Source organism: Penicillium crustosum (assembly GCF_028827405.1).
Source record: "Penicillium crustosum strain IBT 35664 chromosome Unknown utg000001l_segment0_segment0, whole genome shotgun sequence".
In the NCBI taxonomy this organism is placed as follows: domain Eukaryota; kingdom Fungi; phylum Ascomycota; class Eurotiomycetes; order Eurotiales; family Aspergillaceae; genus Penicillium; species Penicillium crustosum.
This window is the reverse complement of record NW_026623122.1, coordinates 868784-882536: the sequence shown is the minus strand read 5'-3', so window position 1 is coordinate 882536 and position 13753 is coordinate 868784. Positions and strand designations below refer to the sequence as shown.

Sequence of the window (13753 nt, the reverse complement as noted above, 5' to 3'; positions counted from 1 at the left end):
TAATACCGGCGGACAAGCTGAATCCCTTACTGGTATCGAATGCGTCTCGGCCGATAGTTAGGTTATGCCACCGTGGTTTTTAGTTAAGGGTCAATTCTATATAGAGAGTTGGTTTATCAACACTAACTTACCCGACGACTATACTATATAGCCAACCCCAAACGGCTGGACCGATAAGATTATTAGTTTTGCCTAGATTCAGGTCTTCGACGAATTCACATCTTTCCGTGTTAAAAAAGGGGAATATCGTCTTCTTTTAATAGATAATCATAGTTCACACTTAACCTATGATTTTATTGAATTTTGTTAGAGAAAACGAATTATCCCCTATTGTTTTATCCTATATACAACACATAGCTGCCAACCGCTCGATAATACACTATTTCAAGTGCTTAAGTATTATTATAAGAAGTATAATAATGAGGAAGCCTTTTGGGGTAGTAATACGCGGTCAAAGGCAAATTTCTTCGCGGGAATCCACGATGTCCGGACGTCGGCACTTATAACGCGTACTATTCGACATAGATTCCGCGAAACTGGTATTTAGCCTATAGATTCTAATAAAGGCCTTACCAAACTTGGTATTTCGACTGAGGATAATGATCTACCTATAATGCCCGGTTTTATTATTCATAATATTACTTCCGGAACTACACCACCACCATTATCAAGCTCACTGCCTAATACCCCGCCCGAGACAGTACAAAAATTGAGAAAGGCAAGCACTAAGGTCATAAAGCATATTCAAAATGACTCGACAATCTCCCCGAAGGTGCGACAAAGCCTCTCTCAGATACTAGCGGGTGGCCTCGTTCTCGCTGAGGTCGGGGCTCAGTTTGCGGAAGACAACGTGCGAATTCTACGGCGCAAGAAGCGGTCTAATACAGCTAAGACTAAACGAAGGCTTCCGGAAATGGGCCCTCGTTTGGTTAAGGATTGTAAAAAGCACATAAATGATCGGGTTGATAAGGAAAGGCTACAATCATTCAATCGTTCGAAGAAAGCCTGGCGGGATGCAGCTATTTTAAAAGCAATTGCCGACGGAGAAATCGAGGATATAGGGCAAATTGGGTCAGATCATGATGAAGAGAGGCCTCGGGAATGGATTGATGATCTTTATTGTATTGATTTAGAAGGCGATGCTATTTAAATTCAATGAATTATTTGGTGGAATGGAGAAAAGTGAGATTACGCCCGGGTTGAGATTACGCCCGGGAACCCGGACACCGCCTGGTGGCCGCGTTCGACGACCCGATTATGTGTTAGGGTTGACGCCTGCGCACAAGTAATCCTGCACGGTCTCGATATCTCCACGCACAATAGCGCAAGCAAAGCTCTCAATTTCCCGTGGTCTATCCAAAAACTCTGGGGGATCATTCCAGATGGAATGTGTCGGTATGTGCCTTCCAGCAATAGCATCAGGTTCATCCCATTGCCAGCGAAGTTGTTCGTATTCTTGCTTGGGAGGCAGGGCGTGGACAATAAGACGAGCCCTCTCCTCTATGATACCGTTCCCGAGTAGCGAGTATATAGACTTGCAGGTCTGATGTAGCTTGGATTGGTCCCGGAAAGACAACGACTTTGCAATGCATAAAAATATCTCGACAGGCAAATCGCCCAGACCTCGACTGCCTAGGGGGTGAGGAGAATTTGACTGCTGAGACATGGTGACAAAGGGTTATTGTTAGACTTGGAATGTAGAATTTGAGGGCTCTGTGATACAATATAGAAATCTTTGAATATGAAATATAGTTTCAACGAGAGCAGAGCGCGCTTATATAGGTGATTTAAAATTATGCCAGGGTTCTCTATTTTGATGGTTCCTACTGGGCTCTAAAAGATACGACAAAGACCTCACAAAACATGTCTTCCGACTATTTAGGGATTCACTTCGTTGCCTTTGTTGTGTAGCTAACAATGGCTTGTTTTATAAAGGAAATAAAGGTCACCCTTACCGAGGACCATCCCAATGGAAACAAAGGAGAGAGCGCGTTAATACCTGGGAAATACTTGACACCGGGATTCTTACTCAACTAATCATTTTTTCCCTTTCCGCTTCCCCTCTTTATGCTTAATTCCTTGGATGAACACTCTGTTTAAAGAACGAGCAGGTAACAATAGAGGTTGTAGAAGGTGTTACAGCTACTCCAGCTGGTAGATCTCTAAAGCAGGGAGAGAGAAGCACGAAATCTTGGTTCCTAGATCTATAAAAAAAAAGCAGTATACTCATACCATGAAACCCTGGCAAAAAAATTGTTAAACGGATAAAGACAGACAAACAAAGCACTTAGTCTGCAAGAAAAATTCTCACAGACTTGGGATGATCCAGCAGGAGGCTGGAGGCGCATCGGAGGAAAATGGTTAGATTATTATAGGGGCATCCGAAGTAGCTAGTGGTCACTTCCGCTATTCACTCAGCAGCTTCAAGGCACCGGAATTACGCTAAGTAAGCCTACGGAAGTGGCTAATATCACCCGATACGGGGTAATACTAAGCATTTAGCCACAAGGTTGTTCTTATAAATAGACCTTTTCGTGCATTTGAAAGGACTAGGAGTGCCTTAGTTTCCACCCTATTAAAGAGCCAGTAAGTCGGCTCCTGCTTTAATGCTCTAGTCTAAGTGAGGCTGCGAGATCAACCTTTGAACCTCATACTAAATAGCACTAATAAGTATATTATTAATTTCTCTAAACGATACCTATTGTCGTAGCTAATTTGATCGCTAATATGTCGGATTCCTGAAATAAGGGATCCCCGTTCAGTATTTTGTCTGTTTGAGCACTAGAGGGTGAAGAAATACGGAATACTATATATAACGAGAAGAAAGCAATGTTACACAATGTAAATGTGTAAAACCCTCCGACGATAGGTATGATTCAGAAGAATTAATAATATATAGAAAGACTAGACTTAAATACAAGTGGCCCTCGCTTGCTTCAGTATAGGAAATCCCATGATAGTGGCATCGCATAAAGCTGAAGAGTGGGTAGCAGAGTTTTCACAGTCCAAGAGCAAGTGCTGCTCCACAGTATTCCTGCACCCCTAGTTGGGGACGGCATGATTCTTAATAGAGTTGAGGAACTGTTGGTATCGGTATCTGGTCTCTGTAATCAAGGGTCATAGCATGTTTCTGACCAGTCCTCTCACACCAACCTCGAGTCTCTCCTTGTCTTGATTGTAGTCTTTGGAGTGGGCTTTAGAAAGAGTATCTATCATAAAGGTGTATAATAGCCGAGTATTATCGTCTCCCGGAAGAATTCGACCCACTTAGGAGAAATATAACGCGACATTTTCGAGCTTAGAGGATGACCCTATTACTACATCTAAATTAATATTAATCCACCGATTATAAGTAGAACAACCTCAATTTAAAAATGCGGGGACTATCCAATGATAAGGCTAAGACGCCACAATGGTTGCTTTAGTTGTATTTTATTCAACGAATCAAAGAATTCATATCAATGTCCTGATTATGTTGTAAGTGAGGCTGGTGGATCTAGACGGGTTCTGCATAAACTCCAAAAGCCGAGCAAGATGATCACTGCTTGGATATGCGTCATCCAGTGTTCAACGAAGTAGTTAACTTTGCCCATTGATTTACAGCTTATAAGCAGTCAGAGTACGATGCATGTCATGAATGAGTAGATTCACACCCTTCTTGTACTTCAGCGGTGTCTGTAAAGTGGATGATGCCAATTACCCACCTCATCGCACAGGCCGTTCTGAAGATATCTGCCGTTTTACTATATATTGGTACCTTGACCCTATTATACTCTTGTTCGGAGACCTTCTTTGATCTCTAACAGATGCTTCTATGTCATTCATAATATAATAAAAACTGGCTATCCGTGACAATTATGGATCTAAGTTGAATGGGCAGGCTTTGGTCTTTGGTCTTTGGCCTTCAGACATTTCCAATCATGATGGTCATCGTTTTATATATCGTCATCAAAATACCTAATTCACTTATGCACAGGCAGACCCTGCAGATTAGCCCGACTTCGGTGTGATCTATTTACAGTTTCCCCACTCTAAGAAAAGTGAAGCTCGAGCCCAAGCTCGAGCCCAAGCTGGACGAACGCCGAAACGCCGAACACCCGTGGGGTCGACAATCAGACCCTTGCATCAAGACAATCTACCAAGCGGTTTGACATTTCATCCTTTGAGATCGGACTGAGTCTCTGAGCGTTGAGAACGTTCTTCTCTTATATTGTTTCCAGGCAGTTTGTATTCCAATTATATTCCTGTTCCGAATGTTGTGCTCTGATTTAATTCCAGGAAATTGAACGCTAAAGGACACTGTGTTTATGTCTGGTGACGTTTGGCGTTATTAAGTCTATTGAAGTAGTCAAGTCGTGTGCTCTTGTGGCATGCGTAGGTCGGTATTATTGTGGGGAGGTGTGGATCGTAATGTATGAGTATGTAGTGCATGCATATGCATACACAGCGGGGGCGTATCAGGATGGCTGAATACCTAAAGCCGTCCAAAACCGGCGCACCAAGATTGGTTAATGTAATCGACCACTGGGGCTGACCCACTAAGTTACCTAATAGATAATTGCACGCAGATTAAAGCTAACCGCGGCAAGCGCTCATATACTAGATGATAGATCGAACAAATTGTGTCCTTTCCATGGCCACCATCTAGATGTTGCAAGTGCTTTCCTATAACTGTCGTCCAACAAAACCAATTGTTAAAAATGAAAGACTTTTATATTCAAACGCAGCTCTCAATCATTGGCAAGAGCTTGAAGATTTCGAAGTTTTTTCTATTTTCACCTTTTCCAACTTCCTTTTTCCCTTTCGTTTCCGTTTGAACAATCATAAAACGAACAAACGAACTTAAAGACGTCTATCGAGCTATGGATGTAGTTCTGCTTGATTTCTTTTTCGACTTCATTCTCAATACCAGGTATGTCGGTGTACTTACTTCCTCTGCAAGCCATGCACTGAGCCATTCTAATGCAATGAAACATAGGGCTCGATGCGTCCAAGCCGTTGTGTTGGCACCGGATAACGATTTATTTGATCTGATGCAGAGAATCCATTCTCTGCACTGCGATAGAGATGGGAAACGTCACCTAAGCCCACTTAGCATTTCGGATGCAGTTCATATATGGCAGGACCTTGATGACTGGGATCCGGCAGAAACGGAGCTCATCAATGAGGATGACAACTTGTATGAGTCCTACAAGTTTGCATTGTTTATCTGGACCTATATCATTGTACACCCAGCCGAAGTTGGCGGAGAAAAGGTCCAGGACGCTTTACACCATGCCATATCCAATATATCGGAAGTTGAGGACCCTGATCTGATGCCACTTGTCATTATTCCGCTATTTTTCAGCGGGTTGGCAGCTATTCAACGTGTCGACAGAGATCTGGTCAATGAGCAGTATCAGCGAGTTGAGAGTTACACTGAACATGGCAGCATCGCACGTTCCAGAAGTATTGTCCAATCGAGCTGGGAGAAGCACGATAATGGTATGAAGCAAAGCTGGGACTGGAGGAGGTGGGGTGACTCATCATTGATTGGTAGTTGATTCAAAGGGAGGAATTGTTGGGTCATTCATCATGCAGTTCACCCATAACATCTGTATGGTCATTCGCACTTCGAGCTGAGCTTGTGTGCTCATGTATTTATCGGATTCATAGTCCAAAACCCCCAAAATACTATACACATTCGAGCGTTCAGCATCGTAAGATAGCATTTCAATTCGGACTGCTTTTAATATATAGTTCAAAGGTAAGGTTACCTTTGCGATATAACTAGTTATTAGTAATATGTCAGCGCATAACTAGTAGGGCTTGAGCCCCACATGTATTTAAACCTGTTTTTTTACCCCTTAATACAAACCACCGTTGTTGACACCTTCATGCGACATAATATTAGTGCCTAAAGATGCCTGAATCTTTGCTGGCGGAAAATATGAATACCCGAATTACCTTAAAAGAGCACTTAGTACGGAGTAAATAAAGTACTTCCGAGGTTGAATTCTTGAATTTCTTTAAGGACAACATTGATACCTTAGAAAAGACAAATGTGACGTTATTCGCACCTATACAAATCCTGGGATTCCCTTATTTCTAGGCGTTGAAGTGTTCCTACTGTATACTCGTCCCCCTCTCTCCTTCTACTACCCCGTACGCTTACTCTGGTCGCCGTATGACAATAAGAATGGATATATGGTATGAGGCATGAGAGGCTTCAACGGCTAGAAACGGGATATTCCAGATATTTGTAAGGTGGGAATAGCTTCAATATGGGAGCTTCCTTTACATTACCCGGTATACTTTGTAGAGCGGTGCCAAAGGCGGTATATAACGAGGCATCATTAAGCACCTGGGCACCTTTCCAAGGTTAGGCACCAATATTACTAATAATTGGTTTCCGATTCCTGACTGGGATACGCCTTCACATGTCTTACCTATGTGATTAAGAGGAATCTAGTGTTTACCGCTGTTACCGCGTATTTAATATCTTGTTTCTAGTCCTCTCTAATATGGCTAATAACATTAATCATAATCCCGACAAAGGACACGTACGGAGTATGGACCTCGTGAACTTCTAAGGCTTGGAAGCAAGTGGCCCATCCGCCGTCAGAAGGACGGGTTGTGGGGCCCCGGCGCATTGATCACACGCTATCTGGCCATTATCCGAGTCTAGGCCATAGGATGTACTTTTGTATTTTTTTTTTTTTTTTTTTCATTTGAATATCTATGTCCTAGGTGCTCCGTACTAGCTCTGATACTCACACCCCTATACTACGTACACCGACATATATTGACATAATTAAATGGGATCTCTCAATTCCATTCTCGTGTCCGCGGATCATTACGAGCTCTGGCATCTTGGATAGGAACTAAAATCCCTGACCTAATAGAGCCTTGTTCGCTAAATAACCGCCTTGACATTTGAAAATAAGAATACATATGGAGTGGTCCACTCGAGCAGCTAGGTTAGACATATTCATATTTGCGGATCTGTGGTATTTCATTGTGTCTCCCTTTCATCTGCCGCTAGACTGCCAAAATGCCTAGTGCCACTGCTACAGGTGGTTTTGGCCCAGCACCGCCTAGGGTAGATCTGGCATAGAACCAGACAGACAATCTGTTGGGAGCAGTCATTCCTATAGCGGCACTCGGGACCACTGCAGTTATATTGCGTTTGGCTTCGCCGATGAAGACCAAAGAGTTAGGAAATTAGCTGTTGATGACTACCTAATAATTGCAGCACTATTATTTTCTTGGGGCACAGTAATATTCTGCTTTATAAGTGAGTAGAAATTTATTTCTAGAATACTAAATGAATGGGCACAGCACTTACGCGAGACTCCCTAGGCATTCCGTTTGGCAATGGATATCATCTGCAGTCTTTGACCAAAGTGGAGTTTATTACTGTTTGGAAAGTAAGGGAAAGACTCTGACAAAACATCCAGATACTTTTTACCTATGTTATGATTTACGCCACATCCGTCACCTTCACAAAGTCTTCAATCGTCTTCTTTTACGGCCGCATCTTTAACTTTCGCTGGTCACTAGGCTGGTGCATGTTCGTGGTTCTTGGGTATTGGGTCACCATTATGGTCACAGTTGCAGTGGCCTGTCGACCACTACCATGTTTCTGGCTAGCCTATACTGATCCAACAGCCACTGGTGTATGCATTGATGTGCCCACATTCTTTTTTGGCAATGGCATTGGTGCCATGTTGGTTGATGTGATAATATTGTGTATGCCACTGCCAACAATCTACAAGTTGCAGATGCAATTGTCGCAGAAGATAGCGTTTATGGGCATCTTGCTCTTGGGAAGCTTGTATGTTTTCACCTCCTGCTGCTACTTCATTCTGGCTAGTTGCATTCAGCGTTTGTGTGGCAAGTATTTGCCGAATCATCGCACTTCAGAAAAACACCCACAGAACAGATGCTACATGGGCCATGGCACCATGGTGGGCCAAGGTCTGGACAGGGCGTTCATCAAATAGTCGCAGCACCGATCCAAGCGATGGAAATTCATCTGCTACAAAGACCTGGCTTCGGAAACCCCTAGCAAAAACGCCACCCAAGGACTCATTCTTCAGCATCAATGACTTTGAATGTATAGATGAAGTCCAATTAATGAGCGATATAACTGTCACTCGGTCATCGAGGGACGGGGCTGTGAGTGACCACCAAGACGTGGAGCAAGGACATTCCGGTAGTATTACAGTCCAACAAGATGTGGATGTAATACAAAGTAGGTACTCCGTACTCTGTACTTTGTGTGTATTTAACATCGCATTTGGAGGCGCTACGTGCCGCTATGACTTTCCATGCCAGTTGACAGGAGTCAGAAATGTGGCGAAAGCTAGTAGATCCAACCGCGGGACGGGTTAGCCGTCCCGGGGGCCCTAGACCCTAGGGCTGGGGCCAGTGTGGAGACAAGGTGCCAGTGGGATTTGTATCAGCCAACTATATTGTATCAGGTACTTCTGTTCATATTGCTGCTATGGACTATCCCTCAATAAGAAGCCTGTGCAGGGTACGGAATAACGAGGGTCTAAGCCCTAAATCCTTTCACCTTGTGTAAGAAAAGCTCATATGCCCCTGAGTTTGTTTGTTTTTCCCCCTATATCCTATAATATATATGTATGCAGTTTCTACAGGAGATATATTAGCATCATAAGAGGAGCTCACCGATAATTGACCCCTCATATCCCGCCCCCAATCCCTTCAAGATGCGTTACCAACTAATTCCAAATGAGCTAAAGAGTGGTTCCGACTCTCTCCCAACATCTGCTACTCGCGTTGCAAACGGCGAGACCCCTCCCAACTGGGTTCCCTGCGCCGAGCAACCTGCATATGCGCGACGGAAACTAAAGATAATCTGCATCGGCGCGGGTTACTCGGGTTTAACGCTTGCCCACAAGATTGACCATGAACTGAAACTCGGCGATTTCGTGGAACTGAAGACCTACGAAAAGAATCCTGAGGTTGGTGGAACATGGTTTGAGAATACCTATCCTGGTGTCGCCTGGTGAGTATTCTATCTATACTCATAATACACATGACTGCATTAACTGACCTATCTAGCGATATCCCTGCCCGTAAGATAAATACTTCAGTGGCTTTTTGGCAACCAAGATTGACATCCACTTAGATGCATACACGTTCTTATTCGAGCCTAATCCAAACTGGTCCCACTTCTATGCACCCGGCCCCGAGATCGAGGAGTACATCCAACAAACAACAAGGAAATGGAACCTGGACAAAGACATCCAGTTTAACAGCCGTGTTACGAAGACGGTGTGGGATGATGAGGCGGGGAAGTGGAAGGTGGAGGTAAACCAGGGTGGCACAATCATGCATGACGAGGCTGATATTCTGGTCAATGCGTCCGGGTTTTTGAAGTGAGAATTATTTGTCCTTGGCATCGTTTCTCTTACTAACGGTGATATTCTGGTTAGCAAAACCAGCTGGCCGGACATTGAGGGCCTATCGAGCTTTAAGGGAAAGTTGCTTCACACTTCTATCTGGTGAGCAAATGTTGTTTATGAACTGTCGAACATATAGTAAGAATCATACTTAGGGATAACACCTACGACTGGTCAAACAAACGTGTTGCGGTCATTGGTAATGGGTCTTCCGGAATTCAATGTGTGGCTGCGATGCAGCCGAAGGTCGCCCAGCTTGTCAACTTTGTGCGCAACCCGACCTGGGTTTCTGTTAACTTCTGTGCGGAGAAAACACAAAATGGAGGCAATTTCCGCTACACAGAAGAGGAGAAAGCGCATTTCGCAGAAGATACCGAGGCCCATTTTAAGTATCGAAGAGAGTTAGAGGCCAGGCAAGTTCAGATTACACACAACCACCCTCAATAAACAAATTGCCAGAACTAACTCAGCTTTGAATAAAGTGTAAATGCGTTCTTCTATGGCATGTATAGAGACCACCCGATGCAATTGGGGTTGACACAAGCTTGCCAGCAACAAATGGAGGAGCGAATGAAAGGAATCTCCGACCCAGAAATTCTGTCAAAGCTGCTTTGTCATGATTTCCGTCCTGGCTGCCGTCGATTGACACCAGGAGATGGATATCTGGAGGCTTTTTCCAATGATAATGCAACTCTCACCTTCGATCCGATTGAGCGTATCACAGAACAGGGCATCAAAACGGTCACAGGTGATGAGCAGCAATTCGACATGATAGTCTGTGCCACAGGATTCGACACTTCCTTTATTCCTTCTTGGAAGATGATCGGTCGCGGTGGAGCCACGCTAGAAGAGCGATGGAAAGGTAACCCCGAGGCTTTCTTTGCTGTCCAAGTGGACACCATGCCGAACTATTTCATTTTCAACGGGCCCAATTGTCCTATCTCCCATGGCTCAGTTCTAACGCAGATCTCTTGGACATGTAATTACATTCTCCGCTGGGCGAAGAAGATTTCTTCGGAGGATATCAAGTGAGTTATTACGGTCTCCATGAGTGGCGTTTGACTAACATATTTCACAAAGGTCAATTGATGTCAAAAGGGAGGCCATGGATGACTACAATGTTTACTGCCAGGAGTTCCTCAAGCGCACGGTCTGGTCGGATGAATGTCGGAGCTGGTACAAGAATGGAAAGAGTTCAGGCCATGTCACCGGGGTATATCCTGGCTCGGTTTTGCACTTTAAAGACTGTCTTGAAAACATTGGTGGGGAGCACTTCCATATTGATTACCGCTCTAGGAACCGCTTCCGGTTCCTAGGCAATGGTGAAAGTGTGCGTGATCAGCATGGAGCAGGTGATTTGGCGTGGTACATGGACGATATGAAAGTCTCCAAGCCGCCGCTCTAAGTAAACTGTACATTTTCGTCATACGTCTAAAGAATACTTTGTACTGTTTACCCTTTGTTTACTTTTACGGTTTACCAGATAAATATAAGAGTGCTTGAAAGGTTGTGTAGGTATTCGGCGATTTCTAAGACTGCTATATCACGCCCGGAGAGCTGATGATCGAAATAAATAGTGATTTCTTTTTCTTCTTTTTTTTCTTGAGAAAAGCACTAGCTATCTATATATCAAAGGAACAAAGTACTTACCTCACAATTGACCTCACTTTCCGAACCGAAAGAATGTATCCACCACATCATCCTTCGAGTCGCTTTGAGATACTCTCTTCATAGCTACACTATGGTCCATCTGTGAATCTACAGAGCACGAAGATGCTAGCGACGAAATATCGAGCACTACGTCAAATATATCAGGCACAACGGACTGACGCTCAGTTGCAAACCGTAAAAGTCCCCATACAGCATCCGAAGACATTCTAGTTACCTGAGGGACAAGATAGGACGGACGAGCTTCCGGATAAATCGTGAATGTTTCCGCAGGGCCACTCTCGGGGTGGTGAATGACTACGGCCTTCATGACCGGGGGGATCGGAATAGGTATACCAAACCTATAAGGCCCATCGATCTCCTGGACTCTAGCTTGGATCTCATCCCAGGTCTTCCGATAGTGTATCTCGAAGGTATTCGTCCACTCCTCGTCCGAACGATAGCCGGCGAGACCAGCGCACAAAGACCATAGGAAATAGTTAGTATTGACCCATGTAGAAATACGTACTGCCCATGATCTAGATGGGAGATTGTGTCTCTGACGAACGTCGCAGCGGATTGGGGGATGCTCGGTGGCTTGCACGACGAAAATGGGGACTCCGTAGACCGGGTGGACTGCCTGCCAGTTGTAGTTAGCTGACATGGCGCTTGAAAGGACTCTTAGTACCAAGGGGGAAAGGTAGACGTGTGAGTTATACTTGACCACTATGTTAAGGGGATCGGGAAACCTCGAGCCAGAAGACTGGGATAGTGGAGGGGTGGTGGAGAACCTGTTGCATATCCCCTCCTCGGAGGAACGGGGGTTTTATATGGTTTTTGGAGATTCAGGCATCAATACTGGATGTTTGAGATTGTATTCAGCATCAAAGAACTTGTTGGAAGGTGCCTTTGTCTTCATTTAAGAGTGGAATTGAAACATCTAGGCATAGTGTACATTGTTGGTGAATCTTTGTCCCTTCGTTAGCAGCCCTTGTTAGTAGGTGTGTCTCAGATTATAAAATTTGTAAATCGGTCAAAATAACAAGGGTCTTTTGTATAATTCATTATTAACTTGGATTTGAGGATTGTATATCTTGTTTGTGCTTTTTCGGGCGCGGAGTGGTATTATTTTTCAGAGTTATCGCGGTGTGCTTGTGGCTCAGGATGAAGAAAGAAATGTCCATGCTCCCCGACAACGATCGATGAAGGCACTTCAAGGTGCAGTGAAAATTGAACTGTGAGAATATTTCTGTCATTAGATGTGGTCCTTACCACGGTAGCTAATAGAGAGTTGATGTATGACTACTATATGTTAGATGAAATTGTGTGACACACCTGAGAGCAATATGGACGCAAGTTCTTAGTCAAATTGAAAGGGCTAAATCAAGTTCAGACGAATCCTTGGAAAAATCGCCACCAGCAAGAGATATGACTAGTTTAGTATGTCCTAAATTTTCTTTTTTTCTTTTCTTTTCTCATAAACAAAACGAAAAGAGCATTGCATTTCGGCTAGACCCGACTTGGCGACAATTCGAAACCGGCGATACCCATTGGTCCCTGAGATAGGCGAGATCCCATGGGGCATCACGGGAGGTGAGTTATGGCCCGACGTTGTATACCATACCGGAAGAACCGGAAGCTGGGCTCGGGACTCTGAGAAAAGCCAGTTCAAATAGAACAGCCACCAGGTTATGAGTCACAAATGGAAGAAAAATGTAAGTGTCTAAATCCATACAATCCCCAGATTTCAACCCCGGACTCAACTCACCGAGCAACTGGAACTGGCAAAGTTAGAAAACCCCATGGGAAAGCCCCGGAAGTCCACGCGTCCGCTCGGTTCCCCGAAATTTTTGGCCAATCCCGAGCCAAGACAATGCCGAAACAGAGTCCACTAGCCCGAAATTGGGCTGTTAATTTATTAGTATTTTATTGTTATTTATAATCCGAGGCTAAAAGTTGGAAGTCAGCCAATTTTTGGAATTATAGCTGTGGCATTGTAACATCAGAACTCATCAATCGACTAGGGCTTATAGCAAACCCGAAGATTTACCGGCCCCTGTACTCCCCCTTTCTCCCTGCTTTTCTCCATTTGCATCTCATTTGTTCAACCGGGCGCTCGAAACGGATTAAATCGAGGAAATGATTTCTATTTCTAAAGTAGGATGTGATGATTTTCTTTGACATTCGTAGAATGTAGCCAAATGGTTGATGCTTGGTAATCAGAAAATATTCTACTGCTAGTAGATATAGGACATGAACAGACCCCACAATGTGACTTGTATACCCCCATTCATCTTAATAACTGGCATCGGTCAATTGTCGGATTTTAGGGGGTTATGTAGTATCTAACTGCACCCAAAGTGTCAGTGCGGTAAGCACTAAATATCTCCTCATGCGGTTGGATGACATGGATATACGGAAAGGATTCAAGCTGACACTTGGTTAACGAATCAAAACCAAATTCTGCCAAGCCACAACGCTCTCAGACCTGGAGGCTTGTTTTCTGAGAACTTCGGGTCCAAGGTGCCCAGTCAATGCCGAGCCTGCTGGCGTGATGCTTCTTTTGGTTTGTGGCGTACCTTGGCATCCAACAATTTCATATGAGTTCTCGTATGCCCGGATAATGGCATCTCCGATTGTCGGTCTAGTATTCAAATTCGAGCCTAGCGTGCTATTGGCCCCTTAAACCGGTG

General features: G+C 44.2%; 5 protein-coding genes across 5 annotated transcripts; 3 read left to right on the top strand and 2 right to left on the bottom strand.

Annotated features, from left to right (window-relative positions):
- Positions 1 to 613: 613 nt before the first annotated feature.
- On the top strand, positions 614 to 1150 carry N7487_000327 (uncharacterized protein; the record flags this gene model as incomplete). Its single annotated transcript, XM_056868075.1, has 1 exon — positions 614 to 1150. One exon carries the CDS (start codon positions 614 to 616, stop codon positions 1148 to 1150), a length of 537 nt encoding a protein of 178 aa, XP_056732859.1.
- Positions 1151 to 1255: 105 nt separating this feature from the next.
- Positions 1256 to 1666, bottom strand: N7487_000326 (F-box protein; the record flags this gene model as incomplete). Its single annotated transcript, XM_056868074.1, has 1 exon — positions 1256 to 1666. The coding sequence occupies one exon, from the start codon at positions 1664 to 1666 to the stop codon at positions 1256 to 1258; it is 411 nt and encodes a 136-aa protein (XP_056732858.1).
- A 3196-nt stretch (positions 1667 to 4862) lies between these two features.
- On the top strand, positions 4863 to 5543 carry N7487_000325 (uncharacterized protein; the record flags this gene model as incomplete). The annotated part of the gene is made up of 2 exons (XM_056868073.1): positions 4863 to 4912; positions 4979 to 5543. 2 exons carry the CDS (start codon positions 4863 to 4865, stop codon positions 5541 to 5543), a joined length of 615 nt encoding a protein of 204 aa, XP_056732857.1.
- Positions 5544 to 8717: 3174 nt separating this feature from the next.
- N7487_000324 (flavin-containing monooxygenase) lies at positions 8718 to 10818 on the top strand (the record flags this gene model as incomplete). The annotated part of the gene is made up of 7 exons (XM_056868072.1): positions 8718 to 9016; positions 9073 to 9086; positions 9140 to 9389; positions 9447 to 9515; positions 9569 to 9814; positions 9896 to 10441; positions 10494 to 10818. 7 exons carry the CDS (start codon positions 8718 to 8720, stop codon positions 10816 to 10818), a joined length of 1749 nt encoding a protein of 582 aa, XP_056732856.1.
- Positions 10819 to 11076: 258 nt separating this feature from the next.
- On the bottom strand, positions 11077 to 11724 carry N7487_000323 (uncharacterized protein; the record flags this gene model as incomplete). The annotated part of the gene is made up of 1 exon (XM_056868071.1): positions 11077 to 11724. The coding sequence occupies one exon, from the start codon at positions 11722 to 11724 to the stop codon at positions 11077 to 11079; it is 648 nt and encodes a 215-aa protein (XP_056732855.1).
- Positions 11725 to 13753: the final 2029 nt, after the last annotated feature.